A 20,196-nucleotide genomic window follows, 5' to 3' on the forward strand; every position below is an offset into this window, starting at 1 on the left:
AGAGATTGAGCTGAAAGGAAGAGTGTTCCCTCCTTGGTCACAGCCTTCCAGAGCATCTTCCTTTCTTCCTGAAGATTTCCATTACACATCTCTTAGTTTGCTTCCTTTGCCTAATAAAAATAGTATGTAAACAAAACAACAACAAAAGGGTCCTTTTAAAGATGAGGCTTTAAGTTACTGAGTATCTTAATTAGGGTTGTTATTGCTATGATAAAACACCATGACCTAAGCATTTTAGGGATGGAAGGGTTTATTATTCAACTATGCTTCCACATCACTGTCCATCATCAAAGGAAGTCAGGAACTCAAGCGAGGCAGGAGCTGATATAGATGCCATGGAGGGGTGCAGCTTACTGGGTTGCTCCTCATGGCTTGCTCAGCCTGTTTTTTTTATAGAATGCAGGGCCACCAGCCCAGGGATGGCACTCAGAATGAACTGGTGTTCCCCAGTCAATCACTAAGAAAATGCCCTACAGGCTTGCCTACAGCCTGATCCTATGGAGGCATTTTCTCAATTGAGGCTAGCCAGTACAGTGAGAATTCATCGTTTTGGCTACTCAGAATCTATATACTACTTTTATATATACTACACATTTGAAGTTCCACACTTTAACAAAACAACTCATTTAAAACACAACTGTCCTTCATACAAGTGAAAATGAGTGCTGGGCGATGGTGGCGCATACCTTTAATCCCAGCACTCAGAAGGCAGAGGCAGGTGTATCTCTGTGAATTCGAGGCCAGCCTGGTCTACAAGACCTAGTTCCAGGACAGGCTCCAAAGCTACAGAGAAACTTGTCTCGAAAAAACAAACAAACAAAAAAAGAAATGAGTATACACTGTCCCAACAGTTATTGTATCCATTCCTGACTACATTAATCTTCAGGTTCACTGAGTATATTACCCAAAGACTACAACTACTCTTAAAAAAAAAAGGAAAGAAAAAAACAGCAGATGCATAAGAAAGAAGTAGCTACTAAACCTGGTGGCACGTGCTGCAATTCCAGCCCTTGAGATTCCAGTGCAAGGATTTTTGAGTTCGAGGCCAGCCTGATAGCCTGGGTTATATAGCAAAGCCCTATCTTAGTTCAACAACAACAACAGACAACCCCCGCCCCCAACATAAAACATGCAGAACTTCTACAAATCTCACCGAATTTGTTGACAGATCATAGCTCTTTCTATGCCACTTTCTTCTTTCAGGACCCATCCATGTTCTGATAGCCAGAAGATAGAAAGATCACATTTTTAAGAGTTTATTGTGTCTTTTAGTTAGTTGGTTAGTTTGGTTGCCTTTTAGTTTTTCTAGACAGGGTTTCTCTTTGTAGCCCTGGCTGCCCTGGAATTTACTCTGTAGACCAGGTTGGGCTTGAACTCATAGATTTGTCTGGGATTAAAGCCTGTACCACCATTGCCCAGCTTGTTTTTTAAATCCCCAAATAACTAAGTTAGTGCTTTTTTCTTTGGTCTTAGGTTAGACTTGTCTTTGTCCCAAGTCTAGGAAGTTAACATCCCTAGCTGTCCTGGAGCTAGCTCTTGTAGATGAGGCTGGCCTCGAACTTATAGAGATCTGCCTGCCTCTGCCTCCTGAGTGCTAGTATTAAAGGCATACGCCACCATGCTGTGCAATGAAGGAAAAATTTCAATGACAAAGTATGGTACTTTATTAAATTGACAACTTCATAGTTTTCAGATCTTTATTAGGATGGTTTTGATAAGAGAAATACCAGAGCCGGGCGGTGTTAGTGCACACCTTTAATCCCAGCACTTAGGAGGTAGAGGCAGGGGATCTCTGTGAGTTCGATGCCAGCCTGGTCTACAAGAGCTCTTTCCAGGACAGTCTCCAAAGCAACACAGAGAAACCCTGTCTTGAAAAAACCAAAATAAAAAGGAAAAGAAACTTTTCCTTCAGTACTAGCTAAAAGACTGAGATGCTATTGTATTTTAAACTTAGAGTTTAACTAAAATTGGTGATTTATAAGATAGACTTGAAAACTTAGATCTTTTTCTTGTGCCTTATAGGACAACATCAAAAATAAATGGTATAGAATATGTTCCTTTCATGAGTGTTGATCTGAGGGAACGTTTTGCTTATCCAATGCCTTTTTGGTAAGTAAGCACATTTAACTTTTATTTCCAATACTCTGAAGTTCAATTTAATTCATAGCCTTGAAGTTAAATTTTATATGCAAAGTTGGTTGGAAAAGAGGAGTACTTTTGGGAAAGAGGTGGAAAGATAAAGAGGTTGAAATAAAGATCTGAGCAACATGAAGTTGTCAGTTTAATAGAGTATGATGATAGAGAACCATTATATCACATTGATCTTAATTGGCTTGGTTATGGGCTCAAGGGGATTTTTTTAACCTAACATTATAGACATAGTGCTTAATATAATAAATATAATACTTGGTACAGTGTAAATACTGAGCAACCATTTGTCTAGTTAATGATTGGATCACTGTAGAAAAAACCCCAGAAAGTAATCTAAGTGTTTAGAGATACACTCAAATACCTACACAAAAGATACTATAATTGTGAATTATTAGAGTAAATCACTCTAGTATGTGCTATATATATGTATTTACACTAGAGTATGATTATATTTAAGGAGATATAAATTTGTGTTTTCAGTTTAAATGTAGCAAATTAAATCACATCTCTCATGCGAGAATGTCCAAAAGAAAAATATAGAAAAGTTGAGACAATTTAGTAATATGATTGAAAAAGTAAAACATGAAATACAAAAACTCTTTTAATTTGCAGGAGATCAATGTGTTCAGGGTGGTATGGCCATCGACAAAGCTCCCTCAGTTTAGGAATTAGTATTCCTAAATTGGGATTTCTAAATTCCACAGTTAGAAGTTCCCCCTCCACTTTTTCTTTTTTTGATAATTACTTGCTTAATACATGTCCCCATCTGGAAACTATAAGCTTTGTAAGGACAGAGATCTTGTCTGTTTAACTAAATTCTACCCTGTATCTAGCACAATATCTGTTTTTTTTTCTTTTTTTTTAAATTTCTATAATATCTCTTTATAGTAAATACTCAAGATTTACTTACTGAGTGAATTATATTTAAGATTATAATATATTGAATTATATTATCCATTTGAAGAATAGATAAATACTAAAATTGACTAAGTGGCAGTATTTTCCCACTTTTGTCATCTAAATTATTTTACATAGAGAATAATTATAAGAAAAAATGTAAAAATTTAAATTTATTTAACAGATTGACAGGAAAAAGGTTTCATAATTTAACATAATTTAGAGCAGTGGTTCTCAACCTTTCTAATGCTGCGGCCCTTTCTCATGTTGTGGTGACCTCCCAACCATAAAATTATTTCGTTGTTACTTTATAACTGTAATATTGCTACTTTTATGAAATGTAATGTAAATAACTGATATGCAGTATATCTTATATGGGACTCCCCCAAAGGGGTTATGACCTGCAGATTGAGAACCAATGATTTAGAGACTGATTTAAATTTTTTTTTATTCTGGTGATATGTTAACCTTTAAATCATAAGCATTGTAGTTTATAAAATACTTTTAGTACCCTTATGAGTCTAAGAAAAGAAATGTGTTTAACACTGACTTTAATCACTAACAGTGACTTGAGAGAACAAATACCGTGGAATCTTTCTTCAGTTTATTCTCTAGTATCTGTTATATGGAAGGCTAATAATGGATGAGCAATAGATAAAATTATAGGCTTGAATTAGTTTTGATTTTCTTCCTTACGAGTTTGTGATTGCTGTCCTTTAAACTCCTAAGTTTACTGAGCCCTGTCTCTATTTATACTCGGCTCCTGACATTACACAGGTTCTAGCTAAAGTGTTACCTGAACAGCAGAGGTTCTGTGAGGTGATGATCAGAATGTTTGAGAGTCCAGGTGTGACGGCACACCTGCAGTCACAGCGCCCTGAGGGCAGAGGTAGGGTGATCATAAGTTCAAGACCACTTCTCAAAATGTAAAAACAACAAAATGTTTTTAAGCAGTGTTGTAGGCAGTTGTTTCTATCTAAGAGATTTGCAACAACATGGGCTCATAAAAGTCTAGAGGTGTTCTACCTACAGTGAAGAAACTAGTACTTTAGGTTTTCAGGTCATACTTGAGCACAAAATCTTCTTATCTAATACTCATCAACATTCTTGGATAAAAGAACTACACAAATTTGTTTTAGTTTGCATATTACACATTACCGCAAAATCTTTTGAAATCCAAAGAGACCCATGTTGCCATTGCTGTAGGAAGGTGAAGACTTGGGGTTTGGGGAGGTAGGTGGATTTTATTCGGGTTTTATGTCAGCTTTAAAGAGATCCTACAGCACAGAGTGAGTACAGTGTAGTGGGTGACATGGTGGATGTGGTACCACAGGCTTGGATTCGGTTGTCACCTCTTAGCTTCATGACCTTGGTAACCAACCAGTTTGTGCTTTTCTAAAAAGTTCTTAACTGAATAGTTATTTTGAGCATTTAAGTGGAGAATAATATATAAAGCATATTGGCGTTATGCTCGGCACAAAGTCACTGTTTAGTAAATTTGCTGGTCTCTCTGCCTTTTCAAGAGCAAGGGAAAGAGCTGGTAGCTTCCTAGGTCCTCAGTGGGTCAGTGTGTATTGTTAATGACTCCATTTTATTGCTGAGTTTCCTGACCATCATAACTATGATAAGTGTCTATACCATATTTCTAAGTAAATATAAGCTTCTGTCTTCACTTTTATTTTTTTAAACTGGAGAAGGTGTTCAGGTTGACTGATTTCTTTTTTTTTTAAATATTTATTTATTTATTTAGTATACAATGTTCTGTCTGTGTGTATGACTGTAGGCCAAAAGAGGGCACCAAATCTCATTACAGATGGTTGTGAGCTACCATGTGGTTGCTGGGAATTGAACTCAGGACCTTTGGAAGAGCAGGCGACGCTCTTAACCTCTGAGCCATCTCTCCAGCCCCAGGTTGACTGATTTCAAGGTTAAGTGTAAAGAGCCAGATCTGCCTGATTATTTTAGGAAGGCAGAAGTGTAGCTGTATGATATCTATGCCAAAAAGGAGGTCTCATTCCCTCTCAAGTCATCTTTAAAAATTAATATATTCTTTTAACTTTTATTGTTTCCTCAGTGATAGATGGGGCAAGCTTCCATTATCACCTAAACAAAAAACTACATTTTCTAAGTGGGTACGACCAGAAGATCTCACCAACAACCCTACAATGATATATACTGTATCCAGTTTTAGTATAAAGCAGGTAAACATTTATTTTGTATAATGTTTAGGAAAATTGGTACTCTAAGGAAATTTGAATTTAGATTTGATTTTTATTAGATTGTATATATTTAGATGCATGAGTATAATTGCAAAATTTTCTCATCCTTCACATTATTTCCAGCTTGATTTGGTAGCACATACCTATAATCTCAGCTCTCATGGTTTAATGCTGTCGTGGGCTACATAGTAAGTTTGAGACCAGTCTGGGCTACATGACAAGATAAATCTCAAAATGAGACCGAAAATTTGTTATTTTTTTTCTTCTGAGATAGCATCTTGCTCTGTTGCCTGAGCTGGCCTTAAATTCAGTGATCTCCAACATCAGCCTCCCAAGTAGTTGAGATCACGGTGTGTGCCACCATGCCTAGGGCAATCTGTGCATTCTGTCTTTAACATTGAGAAAATAATACGAGAAACTGTTCTGAGCAATTACAGATTTTTTTTCCAATAATGGGAATTGAATTTGGGATCTAGTGCATGCTAGGCAATCACTGTAATAACTAAGCTACAATCCAAGCCCCAAGTATAGATTTTTGCATTTGTAGGTGTGAAACTTGAGAATTGAATTTTATACTTGCCAAGGAAATTTTATACTTAATTGTTTAAGTATTTAACTCTTGGAGGCTAGGGAAGTCCCTGCTGCATAAGCATAAAGACCTGAATTTGCATCCTCAGAAACACATAAAAATTCAGGAGGGGATGGAGATGGCTTAGTGGGTAAGAACACTGGCTGCTCCTCCAGAGGACCCAGGTTCAATTTCCAGCACCTACATGGAAGCTCATACCTGTTTGTAACTCTAGTCCCAGGGGATTGAATGCCTTCTAATTTTTTTGGTCAGTGGGCAAACATGTGGTTCACAGAATTATATGCAGACTGGAACACCCATACACATAAAATTTTTTATTATTTATTTATTTATTATTATTATTTTGGTTTTTTTTTTTTTATTTTATTTTTTTTTTTTTTGGTTTTTTTGGTTTTTCGAGACAGGGTTTCTCTGTGGTTTTTTGGAGCCTGTCCTGGAACTAGCTCTTGTAGACCAGGCTGGTCTCGAACTCACAGAGATCCGCCTGCCTCTGCCTCCCAAGTGCTGGGATTAAAGGCGTGCGCCACCACCGCCCGGCCTTATTTTGGTTTTTTGAGACAGGGTTTCTCTGTAGCTTTGGTGCCTGTCCCGGAACTAGCTCTTGTAGACCAGGTTGGCCTCGAACTCACAGAGATCCGCCTGCCTCTGCCTCCCGAGTGCTGGGATTAAAGGCATGCGCCACCACTGCCCGGCCTTTTTAAAAATTTTTATGTAAACCAGGCGGTGGTGGCGCACGCCTTTAATCCCAGCACTCGGGAGGCAGAGGCAGGCGGATCTTTGTGAGTTCGAGGCCAGCCTGGTCTAGAAGAGCTAGTTCCGGGACAGGAACCAAAAGCTACAGAGAAACCCTGTCTCGAAAATCAAAAAAAAATTTTTTTTTTAAAAAGGAAAAGGATGGCTGTGTACTACTGTAACACCCCGCCTTGGTGATGCAGATAAGTGATCTCTGATGTTATCTGGCCAGCCAGCCTACTTGAATTGGGAAGTTTCAAGTTCAGTGAAAGACCCTCTCAAAAAGTAAAGGGTGGATAAGTTTGGTTCCCACTGCATGATATTGGAGCTCATAAGCCTGCAATGTTCTCTTTTGTCCTCCTTGAGTTTCCACACTCCATGTGCACATATAGCCCCAAATAGACACATACAGAGATACATAATTGAAAATAAACACAGACACACATACATGTATATGTGTTGGCGCACGCCTTTAATCCCAGCACTTGGGAGGCAGAGGCAGGCGGATCTCTGTGAGTTCGAGACCAGCCTGGTCTACAAGAGCTAGTTCCAGGACAGGCTCCAAAACCACAGAGAAACCCTGTCTCAAAAAACCAAAAAAAAAATTAATAAATAAAAAATAAAAAAAATAAAAGTAAAAGGTAGAAAGTGATTGAATGGAACAATCCTTATCATTGACCTTGGGCCTGCATATATACCTGCGTGTACATGCTTACACTCACACTAATACACCACCCCATAAAAGTATATAATACACCACAAACCTAAAAGTATTCATTGCGATACTTTTTCTAGGATTTGTTTGAATAAAATATATGAGTTAGTAACATGACAGTTCTATTTTTCTATTTGAATATTAATCAAGATATTTAATATAAAAGCTAAAGTGGTAGATGTAATGTATAAATATTGTACAAATGCTGGTTACATGAATGAAAGAATATGCTCTTATTAACAGACAATAGTATCAGATTGTTCCTTTGTGGCATCATTGGCCATCAGTGCAGCTTATGAGAGACGATTCAATAAGAAGTTGATTACCAGGTAAATTTTTGTGTTTGTCCTTCATATAATTGTTACTTAAAATTTAAGGCTTAGACCATATGCATGTAGTAGTGGAGAGGGTATATCACTAGATTATTATGACCCTTCTGTGGGTTAAATAGATGATTCCTGAATGTGGGAAGTTCATCTAAAGAACATGTACATACGTTGCAAAATAATGTATGTGGAATGTGTTTAGAAATTGATGTAATCAAGGTAGAAACCATGTCCTATTTATACTTGGTAATTTTAACTGTACAGAAAGTTAGCCACTGGTTATTGAACACTTGGAATAGGTTAAGATGGGTGGCAAGTGCAAGAGGTCCATGAGATTTTGAAAACTTAACATACAAATTGTAGAATTGGAAAATATTTCTTTAAGTGTTGAGTATTTGTTGGAATCATAATTGGATTAAGCAAAAAATATTACAGAATTAATCTGATTTTTAACTTTTTTGTTTGTTTTTGGAGACATGGTCTTTATGTTGCCTGACTGGCCTCAAACTTAACAAAGATTTACCTGCTTCTGCCTCCCTAGTGTTGAAATTAAATGCTTTTCATCTTTAACTTTTAATATGGCTACAGGAAAATATAAAATGGCATGCATTTCTGTTGACTATAACAGCTTTAAATTGTATTGAAATGTTTGAGTTTTGTTCAGTTTTTGAAAATTATATTAAGCTTAAAAGCACTCAGTATAATTAATTCTTTTTTTTTTTTTTTTTTTTTTTTTTTTTGGTTTTTCGAGACAGGGTTTCTCTGTGGTTTTGGAGCCTGTCCTGGAACTAGCTCTTGTAGACCAGGCTGGTCTCGAACTCACAGAGATCCGCCTGCCTCTGCCTCCCAAGTGCTGGGATTAAAGGCGTGCGCCACCACCGCCCGGCCACTCAGTATAATTATAACCATGCTCTCATTTAGCTTGTCCTAAGAATAAACGATAAATCAGGCAGTGCTTAGTTTCATTTATTTGCCATATAAATAAACAATTTGGAATGTGCTTGATTTGGTGCACACTTTTAAAAGAAAATTGGTAACGAAAATTCTTAAAATATCTCATTGTATAATTTAAAAAAATTTTAAAATGTGTATGGATAGATGTTTTGCTTGCATGTATATCTGTGCACCACATGCCTTTTGTGCAACTTTGTAATTTATTAATTGTATGATCATATGTGTTGTGTCTTTACTCTCTACACAAAAATTGTCTGGTGCCCTTAGAAATTAGATGGTTTTGGATCACCTGGATCTGGAGTTAAAATGGGTATTAGCCACCGTGTGGATGCTAGCAACAGATCCCAGGTCCTTTGCAAAGACGAGAAGTACTTTTTAAGTGCTGAGTCATCTCTCTAGAATTCATTATATACTTTTAATTTTGTGTAGCCTTATTAGAATGGTGCTAAGTGCTTTAATTATATTTATTGAAATGATCTTTTTAAAACCAATGATAAAAGATAATTTTAACTGGCTTAAAATATGTTTATTCAATATGTGATTTGTTAAAACTTGTAGTTAAAAATTGAGTACTATAGACTGTAGCTCAGTTAATAAAGTGCTTGCCTACCTAGTACACGGGGCTCTGGGTTCAATCCTCAATACTGTATAAACTTATCATAACGGAGTACACCTATCATCCCGCCATTCTGGAGGTGGAAGCTGGAAGATCAGAAGTTCAAAACCCTCCTCTGCTATATAGTTAGAAGTCAGCCTGAAGTATGTAAGACCCTAACGCAGAATATTGTGAAGATTTATGCTCTAGTTTATGATTTTAGAAGATATTTCCTTAAGTTGGGAATGGTACATTTGGTAGGTTGAAGCAGGAAGCTTATGAGTTCAAGATCAGCTTGGCTACATAATGAGACCCTATCTCAAAAGGAAAACCATAACCAAGCAATGTTTAAAATATTAAAATAAAATAGTCTGTTCATTTTTTATAAAGTTTGGAAGAAAATATTTATCAGTGAATGGCTTGTGTTTAAATGTAATATAAAATTTTATATATTAGTTGATGCTGAATATTAACATTGGTATTTTAATACTTATTTTTTTCTTTCCAAAGCATAATTTATCCACAGAATAAGGATGGAGAACCAGAGTACAATCCCTGTGGAAAGTATATGGTAAAACTTCACCTCAATGGTGTCCCAAGAAAGGTGAATATCTTTTTCCTTCCCATTCCCTACTTCCATCTCTTCTTTCTTTACCTCTTCACCCTTGAATCTTGAGGGAAACAAACTAAGAAAAGTTGACTGTGTAAAGATTTTAAAAGTCAATTGGTTTGATTTAAATATGTGATATATTGTATATGCTACTACTAATAGAATCATTTGTTAGTAATTAAAAATAAAACAAGTATAAAATTTTTCAAGACTTTTTTAATTTGTGTATATTTGTGTGCATGCATTACATGTGTGCAGGTGCCTGTGGAGGCCAGAAGAGGGTGTCAGGTCCCTGGGACTAGAAATTATAGGTCCTTGTAAACTGATATGGGTACTAGGAGCTGAACTCTGGCCTCTTGAGGAGCAGCAAGTGTTCTTAACCACTGAGCTGTCTTTATAGTCCCATAAAAATATTTTCTTATATATTTAATTGTTTTGCTCAAATTGTCTTCAGTTGGTCTCAAGTGATCCTCATGAATAGCTGGAGCTACAGGTATGAGTCACTGCACTAAAGTCTTTTTTAAAAATTGGTTTTCAAATACCTTATTCAGAGTTCTAAAATAATTGTTAATGATTAATAATTTTTAATCTGATCTAAATTTTTGTTTTGCTTCCTTTTTCTGACAGGGTGTGGTTAATGTATCCCATTCTTGCCTCAAACCTGTAATGCTTTTGCCTCACCTTGAGAACAATGGAAAGGCTCTTTAATTCTTTTAATTAAAAGAAAATGGGGATCAGCCAAATTGTTTCATGGGTAAAGGCACTTCCCTTGCAAACCTAATGGATGAGTTCAATTCTTGGAATGTAAATGTGGAAGGGGACTTGAGTGCCTTCACTCCTGCTGTGACATATCCTTCCACACATGTCCATGCATCATGCACATTCACAGATAATAATATTTTTTTTAAAATTATAAATTAATAAGAGGTTGGTGGTACATAACTTTACTCCCAGCATTCAGGAGACAAAGGCAGGCAGATAGATCTCTTGAGTCCATCCTGGTCTACATAGTGAGTTCATGCCATCCAAGACTACATAGTGATACCCTCTGATTCCTGCCTCAGCCTTTGGAGTAGCTTAGAATATAGGCCTGTATCTCCAGCCCTGGTTTACTTTCTCATTTAGCAGATCTGGGATGAGGCCAGAACTTGCCTTTTTAACAGTCTCAGTGCTAATCCTAATGCTGATGCTATTGTTTGGGAACACTTTAGAATTACTTTGATTACTTAAAAACTAAACAAACAATTTTGAGAAAGATAGTAACCTCTTGTTTAAAAGACCCTTTCAGTGTTGAGCATGGTGGCACATAGGCACATACCTATACCTAGGACTCAGGAGGCTGAGACTGGAGGATAGCTAGAGGCCAGCCTGGGCTACATAGCTTGTTTCAAAAAGTTTTTGAAGTAATAATCTTTGTACTATTTTCAGATTAGAACTCTTATTTTAGCCCCATGTATTCCAAATCATTTTCTTCTTTTTTTTCCCAAGTAATTTTTGGTATTAATTAGATACCAAATCTTTGTGGTATTGCTTGCTCAGTTATTTAAATGTATTTTTTAGTTAGACTATTCTACTGGTACAATCATATATAGTATAAATCTTTTTATAAAGATATACCAAAAATAGGGAGGCTCTTTTGTAATTTTAAATATAGTATACATTCTAGAATCCCTAAAAATCTTGATTTATATATATGTATATATAATATATATGTATATATATATACACACACATACACATCTCGTGTGTAATTATTGGCTTTCTTGTCAGTGAGATTAGCTTGTAAGACTGAATAAAGACATTGTATTAAAATGGTAAGCATTTTATAAAGCTGTCATTATCTTAATAATAGGTACATTGTGGCTGTTGTTGATATAAAGTTGGTTTTTTTTAATTGAGATTTAAAGATTGTTTCACCTAATGAAGTTAATGTTCTCTTTCTGCAGGTGATAATTGATGATCAGTTACCTGTTGATCATAAAGGAGAATTGTTGTGTTCTTATTCCAACAATAAAAGTGAATTATGGGTATCACTTATAGAGAAAGCATACATGAAAGTTATGGGAGGATATGATTTCCCAGGATCCAACTCAGTAAGTCATGGATATGTGTTACAGACACACACTATGCTACCTAATATATTTTAAAGTTTAAAAGTCATTCTTCAGGATCTTACAATGCAAGGCAGTGAATGGAAAGATCATTCTTATATTGATATTAACAGTTTTACTTCCCAACTTGCACATTCAGTTATGTTTTTTCAGATGCTTTTAGTTTAGTTTTGTAATTAATTGCCCCTTTTTTTTGTTTGTTTGTTTGAGATGCTGTTTCTTTATGTAGCCCTGGCTGTCCTGAAACTGGCTATATAGAGCAGGCTGGCCTTGAGCTCACAGAGATTTATTTGCCTCTACCTCCATCATGCCTACCTAGCTGATTGCCTTTTTATTCAACTTAGAGAAAGAAAGAGTAGGAGTGTATGTAACATGCTAGAACTGACTGATTGTAAAAACTTACTGTGTGATAAATAACTTGTCATCATAGCAATCTCTTGTATTGCATTTTGAGTCTTCTTATATCTACCAATAAAAAAAAAGTCTTTTATGAGGCTGGATAGATGGCTTAGCACTTAAGAACTCCTGTTGCTTTTGTAGAAGACCTGAGTTCTGTTCCCAGCTTCCAACATGCCAGCTCCCAACTGTCTGTAATTCCAGTTCAAGAGGATCTGATGCCTGTTCTGGTCTCCATGGGCACCAGGCATACAAGTGGTGCACAGACACATATGGCAGGCAAAACACCCATACACATAAATCTTTCTTAAAGAATTCTCGAGTTCAGAAAGCAGAAAAGCCACTTTATCTTCAAGATCATTATGCCAAATCAGTAGCTCTCCTGCGAATTTATTAACAGCCTAAAAACACTGACAGTTCTGAATTGTGTTTATATTTCAGAATATTGATTTGCATGCACTGACTGGGTGGATACCAGAGAGGATTGCGATGCATTCAGATAGCCAGACCTTCAGTAAGGATAATTCATTCAGAATGCTTTATCAAAGGCAAGTGTGTTTCCTCACTCTCTCCCTTCCTGTTTAAAGGCAGCACACTTTATTTAGGGTAGGGATGGCAGAAACTGTTTTTTGAGAAGTATGGGTGGACCTCCAACTTGTGATCCTCCTGCCTCAGCTTTCTGGAATCATCTCTGCACACACTACCTCCAGTAAAAGCAGTCATTTTACATGTGTGCTAACTGACAGCCTTAGTTGTCCTTAATTGTGGACACAGTTAATCCAAATTTGAGATGTCCCATAGTTGTTGAATATGGAATGTGGAATGTAGAAAAACCATATGCTCCTGCCAAAGTACTTATAAAGTCTGAGGGAAGGTGGGAAAAGAAGTCTCGAGAGTTTAAACTGCAAATGGGAAATTTATATGGAGGTTCTGGGAAACTCTCCAAACCATAACAAACATAGAGTATCAGAAGTAGGAAACTTGTGATTTGGTAAACAAAGCCAAATCCATTTTGGAGAAGTAAATTTAATCTTTCACATCTGTATCCTTGTTTGTCAGGTAAAAATTTAGCACTTGTTTTTCTTCACTGATAGGTTTGTGCCTGAGAATTAAGTTGTCCTGGTGGGATGGTGGGTAATAAAAATGATAATTCATCTGTTAAAATAGCCAGTTTTTAAAACAGTTTTCAAATGTGAAGTTTTTGTATAAGCCAGCAGACAGTAAGAAAGATGACGTGATCTGAGATTTAAAGTGTGTCGTGCTCTAACTGCTTGTCTCTGGTGCCCGTGCAGATTTCACAAAGGGGATGTCCTCATCACTGCGTCAACTGGAATGATGACCGAAGCGGAAGGGGAGAAGTGGGGCCTGGTTCCCACACATGCATATGCTGTTTTGGATATTAGAGAGTTCAAGGTTAAGCCTTATAATTTTATCTTTCTTGATTGATAACATCTTACAGTAGCACAGTGATCAGACTTTTAGAGCCATTCTACTAGTGTAAGCAACTTGGTTTCTGCCATTGGAAATTAGGAGACCAAAGGTGCAGATGAAATGCAGTGACAATGGAACAGAGATGCCAGCACACCTTTTCTTCTCCAGGATAGTCACCACAGATGAGACTAGTACATAGCTCTGACGGGCCCAGGTAGCATGTTGGTGCTCTGGGTTAGTCATGGTAGAAAGCTCAAGGGCATAGAAGATATATATCTGTGAAAGGAAATATAGGAAAATGGCTAGGAATAAGAGATGATTGGGCCTGTGTGCACGTGCACTTCTCTTCCTTGAAGTTTTTGCATGCTGTCAGGCCTTTTACAGCCTTTCTCAGTATGTCCTTGGGCATCCTGAGGTCTTCAAATGTGACCTTATTACTCTGCAGGTTATTGTTATTTTTAAATGAAAAGTTGATGAGTTCTCTGCAGTAGAAGATACAAGTGGCCTTCCTTAATTGGATAGAGAGGTGTGATCATTCAGCAAAAGCAGTACCCATTATTTGTTAATTAAACTGTCAAGTTGGCACACAGAAATAGGCTATTTAGCCCAGGATATAATCCAAGAAATCTGTCCGTGATTTTGTTATGCAGACACGAGAGTTCCTTACAGAGCCTAGATGGTATGGTCTATTATACAGCTAGGCAATATTGTGTCTGTCTGTCTGTCTTGCTCCTAGGGCCTTCAAGAAGAAATACCAGATTAAATCAAACAAGAGAAAATGGTGCAGCAGGAGACACAAGATGTGTGAAGCTCTTGTTAGCTTAAGGTAGCTGCATACAGTTTGACAGTTAAGGCTTTTTTTAAGACAGGGTTTTGCCAGGTATCCCAGGCTGGCCTTGAACTCCTAACCCTTCTGCCCAGCCTCCCAAGCTCTGGGATTACAGGTACATGCCATCATGTCTGGCTCCTTTTTTTTCCTTTTCAGTAGGAGTATATTCTAAAATGATGATAAAAAAATATAGGGAGTATATAAGCTAGTGCCAGAAGTATTTGTCATTATTAGATATTGTGTACTTTGCATAATTATATGTGCTATACTCTTTACAGTTGACTGTACAAATACAATAGGTTTATTTTTACAAGCCTCACAATAAAAGAAAAGCAAATTTTAAAAAAGGTTAAAAAACAATTCCAGAATTCCAGATACAGGGTAAGAAACAAACTCTAAAGGCCAACCTGGGCTACGTAGTCACCCTGGGATATGTAATGAGACCTTTCAAACAACAAATGCATAGTATTTAACAGTAATAAATGTTATTCATGATATTTTGGCCTGTGGTGTGTTCAGTTCTAAACAAGCCTCCTAGCTTACTTAGTTAAAATGTGTATGTATAATGCATTGCACTCTGACCTTAGGATGGCTATGATGTCAGTAAGCAGCAGGAATTTTCAGATCCATTATAATCTTTTTTTTTTTTTTTTTTTGGTTTTTCGAGACAGGGTTTCTCTGTGACTTTGGAGCCTGTCCTGGAACTAGGTCTTGTAGACCAGGCTGGTCTCGAACTCACAGAGATCCGCCTGCCTCTGCCTCCCGAGTGCTGGGATTAAAGGCGTGCGCCACCACTGTATGTGATCACCGTCATATATAAGGTCCACTACTGGCCAAATGCTGTTGTGACACATAATTGTATAGGAATGAAAGGCAGTATGAGCCTGCCACAACAGTTAAACTTTAAATCCTCCACTGGATGATGTTGCTGAGTGGCAGAGCACTTCAGCAGGCATGAGGGCATAGATTCAATCCTCAATCCTTGGTGTAATTTATAGATTCAATCCTCAATCCTTGGTAAAACTTTATGATCTTAAGGCTTTATGAATTAGGCAGGATTCCAACCCCAACCAAGTTGTATAAAATTGTTTATTTCCTTAAACATGTCAGTAAAATTGAATCTTTTTTTTTTTTGATTTTCGAGACAGGGTTTCTCCGTAGCTTTTTGGTTCCTGTCCTGGAACTAGCTCTTGTAGACCAGGCTGGACTCTAACTCACAGAGATCCGCCTGCCTCTGCCTCCCGAGTGCTGGGATTAAAGGTGTGCACCACCACTGCCCGGCTAAATTGAATCCTTAAAGCAAAAAGTAAAAAGTTAATGCAAAGTTCAGGAAAGCCAAAAGGTGTGCTTGTTTTAGAATCGTACTATCCAGGCCTGAGCTCCTTTTTTGTTTGTTTGAGACAGGGTTTCTCCATATCTTTTGGTTCCTGTCCTGGAACTAGCTCTTGTAGACCAGGCTGGCCTCGAATTCACAGAGATCTGCCTACCTCTGCCTCCCAAGTGCTGGGATTAAAGGCCTGTGCCACTACCACCAGAGCTCCTTTGTTAGAGCCTCCTGTGAGGTTGGTGTCAGTGCAGTAGATAGTATATAGTAATATATATAAGTAATATAATAAGATATATAATATAATAATTACTTATAAGTAATACAATAAGATAGAATAGTAAGATAGTGGCCTGTGATTAAGTTTGGATAGTGAAACAGCAGCTTTTCTAGTTAGATTAGTGCTTTTACAGTAATCTGTACAGTCATTCTGTACACACTGAGGCATTTTATTAGAGTATGTGTAACCAAAATACGCTGTGGCCCAGTAATAGTTTTTTCACTAATAATGTTCCCTTTCAGACTGCAATCATGTGCATTGTTGCCCAGCTTGAGCAGGTTTTATAACCTGTAGAGTGCCCACTTTAAGCTTGCTTGTGAATTTCATGCTGTCAGAGTTGATCTTTGCTCAAATTCTTGATGTGTGTTGAAATTGAAAGCGTTAACTAGTGTTCTTTAATTGTGTATAAATTTGAACCTTTTCTGGGCTTGTCCTTTATTGGGTGTGTAGTTTTATTTTCTGCTGCTTTAGTCTTTGAAACATTTATTCAAATTTTAAGACAGGGTTTTACTATGTTGCCCTAGCTGGCCTGGAACTCAGAGATCTGCCTTTCAAGTGCTGTAATTAAAGCCATATTGCCACCATGCCCTACCAATTTTGACTTCCTTCTAAAATGTTATTATGCCTATAAGACTTTTTTTCACAGTCTTAAAGCTACTTAAAATCTCATTTGTGACTTTTATTAATATATTCCTAAAAGTATTTTGTGTGTGTGTGTATCTGTATCTAACATGTTTGCATGCTCTGTGATCTTTATTTCCATTTCCCATCCTCCTTCAATTCTGTGTCTCCTGGAGGGACTGTCCCATAGTTTACTCTAAGGCCCATCCATGGTTCAAGGCCCTTGCTTTTCTGTTCACTCACCTTACAACATTTCTTAACCTATATTAAGGCTTTCTCCTTTGCTGGAAATAACTAGAATTTGTATGTTGCTGCATATACTAATTTTTTTTCTGAACTTTTCTTGCATTTCTTCTTCTGTTCTGGGCCCTTTCTGCTTATCAGTAAAATCTCCAGTCATATGCATTTGAATGTCTCTGATGCCTAGGATCTGCCTCTGGACATTTAGCAGAAATTTCTACTCCTTTATGCTCCCCTTTTAGAAAATATTGCTGTGAATTAAGAATTGATATTTGAGGGCCTGGAGAGATGGCTCAGGGGTTAAGAGCATTGACTGCTCATCCAAAGGTCCTGAGTTCAAGTCCCAGCAACCACATGGTGGCTCACAACCATCTGTAATGAGGTCTGGTGCCCTCTTCTGGCCTGCAGGCATACACACAGACAGAACATTGTATACATAGTAAATAAATATTTTTAAAAAAAGAATTGATATTTGATAAGTAATGAAGTTTATTCTAAGAAGATTACAACATGGTAAATCTCTTTCAATTTAATGTTATCTTTTGTTGTTAATCTTTTTGTTTTGTTTTGTCTTTTAATATAGGGCCTGCGGTTTATCCAGTTGAAAAACCCTTGGAGCCATTTACGCTGGAAAGGAAGGTACAGTGAAAATGATGTGAAAAACTGGACCCCAGAATTGCAAAAGTATTTAAACTTTGATCCCCGAACAGCTCAGAAAATAGATAATGGTAAATACCTCTTTGTAACTTTAATACCATTTTGGGATTGGGAGGTGTGTATGAGTGCCTGTGTGTGCATGCATATGGAGGTCACAACTCAATATCAAATATCTTTCTCTGTTGCTCTCCACCTTACTTTTTGAGAACAAGGTGTCTTGCTGAACAAGGAGCTTACTGATTGACTAGCCTAGCTAGTCATCAAGACCCCAGGATCCTCCAGTCTTTGCCTCCCCGGTACTGGGAATATACACACACACTGGCATGCCCAGCTTCTGTATGGGTACTGGAGATGGGCGCAGGTCCTCATGCTTGTGCAGTAAGCACTTTGCTGACTAAGCCATCTCCCTAGCCTTTACTTGCTTTTATATGTGTGTTTTGTCTGCATGTATGTGCACCAAATGTGTGCAGTCTCTACAGAAATCATAAGAGGACTCCCTGGAAACTAGGGTTACACATGGGTATGAGCCATTGTGTGGGTGCTGGGAACCAAATCCAGGTCTTAGAGCAGCAAGTACTAACATTTGCTATCTCGAGCTCTCCAGCCCTTTAATATCATTTCAAGATGAGATAGACCACTGGGAGGTGGTGGCGCATTGCCTTTAATTCCAGCACTTGGGGGCAGAGGCAGGCAGGTCTCAGTGAGTTCAAGGCCAGCCTGGTCTACAAGAGCTAGTTCCAGGACAGGCTCCAAAGCTACAGAGAAACCCTGTCTCGAAAAACCAAACAACAACAAAACAAACAAACAAATAAATAAATATGAGATAGTCCTGTCTCAAGAGTTTCTAATTTTTAATTGTTATTTTTTTTACATATGTAGGTGTTTTGCCTGAATGTATATCTGTACAGTATGTGTGTGCTTGGTGACCTTGGAAACGGATTACTGAAACGGGAGTTAAAAAGAGTTGTGGGCCATTGTGTGGGTGCTGGGATTGAATCTGGGTTCTCTGCAGAGCAGCCAGGTGCTCTTAACCACTGAGTCTTCTTATTTATTGCTAAGATATGTTTTAGATTAACAAAGACATTTAATTTTTAGGAATATTTTGGATTTCCTGGGATGATCTTTGCCAGTATTATGATGTAGTGTATTTGAGTTGGAATCCAGCTCTTTTTAAAGAATCAACTTGCATTCACAGGTAAGTTTTTATACATTTTAGAGTATGCATCATAATAGTCTCTACATTTGAAAGATTTAAAAATTTTTAAATTTATGTGGCAAATGAGAATAGGGTTTGCACATGAGTGCATGTGTCTGGGAAGCCAGAAGAGGATGGATGTTGGGTTCTCAGGAGCTGGAGTTACAGGCCGCTCTGAGTCACCCAAAATGGGTTCTGGGAATTGAACTCAGGTCATCTACAGGAGCAGTACATGCTCTTAACCACAAACTGTCTCTCCAGTGCCTATTCTCCACATTAAAATTTTTAAATACAGTGATCAATTCAGAAGGACCATCAGGCCCTCTTTTTGGTATTTGTAGTAGACATTTTTTCGATATTACTTTATTACACCAAAAACTTTTTAAAGGATGAAACAAAAAAAATTCTGATAGTTAATGTGTAGCAATGGTAGTGCACACCTTTAAGGCCCGCCTGTCTACGTAGTGAGTTCCAGTATAGCCAGGGCTACACAGAGAAACCCTGTTTTGAAAAATAATAATTGATTAGGGCTGGAGAGATAGCTCAGTGGTTAAGAGCACTGGCTGTTCTTCCAGAGGACAGAGTTCAATTCTCAGCGCCCACATGGTAGCTCAAAACTGTCTGTAACTCCATTCTAGGGGGGAATCTGACACCTTCACACCAATGTATATAAAATAAAGTTGAAATAATTAAAAATAATAATAATAAAAATCTTTGAAAGCTTATTTGCATTTGAAGCACATCACTTCTTTTCTTTTTTTTTTTGATATTTATTGAGCTCTACATTTTTCTCTGCTCCCTCCCTGCCTCTCCTCTCCCCCCTTGAACCTTGCCTAAGTCCCCATGCTCCCAATTTACTCAGGAGATCTTGTCTTTTTCTACTTTTTACTTCCCATGTAGATTAGATCTATGTAAGTCTCTCTTAGTGTCCTTGTTGTTGTCTAAGTTCTCTGGGATTGTGGTTTGTAGGCTGGCTTTCTTTAATTTATGTTTAAAAACCACCTCTGAGTGATAATTGTCTTTCTGTGTCTGGGTTACCTCACTCAAAATAATGTTTTCTAGCTCCATCCATTTTCCTGCAAAATTCAAGCTGTCGTTATTTTTTTCTGCTATGTAGTACTCCACTGTGTAAATGTACCACATTTTCCTTATCCATTCTTCGGTTGAGGGGCATTTAGGTTGTTTCCAGGTTCTGGCTATGACAAACAAAGCTGCTATGAACATAGTTGAGCACATGTCCTCGTGGCACGATTGAGCATCCTTTGAGTATATACCCAAAAGTGGTTATTATTGGGTCTTGAGGAAGGTTGTTTCATAATTTTCT

The 20,196-nt window shown here is 37.4% G+C and overlaps 1 protein-coding gene across 2 annotated transcripts in view; it reads left to right on the forward strand.

The window, feature by feature from the left end:
* The window catches only part of Capn7 (calpain 7), a 40,057-nt gene that overhangs the window by 12,276 nt on the left and 7,585 nt on the right, over positions 1-20,196 (forward strand). For both annotated transcript variants that reach the window (XM_075989024.1, XM_075989026.1), the window contains exons 6-14: positions 2,023-2,109; positions 5,123-5,249; positions 7,547-7,632; positions 9,689-9,782; positions 11,735-11,881; positions 12,737-12,843; positions 13,588-13,708; positions 17,604-17,748; positions 18,773-18,872. In XM_075989024.1, the coding sequence (XP_075845139.1) occupies positions 2,023-2,109; positions 5,123-5,249; positions 7,547-7,632; positions 9,689-9,782; positions 11,735-11,881; positions 12,737-12,843; positions 13,588-13,708; positions 17,604-17,748; positions 18,773-18,872 (1,014 nt within the window). The remainder of the gene's footprint in view (positions 1-2,022; positions 2,110-5,122; positions 5,250-7,546; positions 7,633-9,688; positions 9,783-11,734; positions 11,882-12,736; positions 12,844-13,587; positions 13,709-17,603; positions 17,749-18,772; positions 18,873-20,196) is intronic.

The sequence above is a fragment of the Microtus pennsylvanicus genome, chromosome 10 (assembly GCF_037038515.1).
Source record: "Microtus pennsylvanicus isolate mMicPen1 chromosome 10, mMicPen1.hap1, whole genome shotgun sequence".
In the NCBI taxonomy this organism is placed as follows: Eukaryota; Metazoa; Chordata; class Mammalia; order Rodentia; family Cricetidae; genus Microtus; species Microtus pennsylvanicus.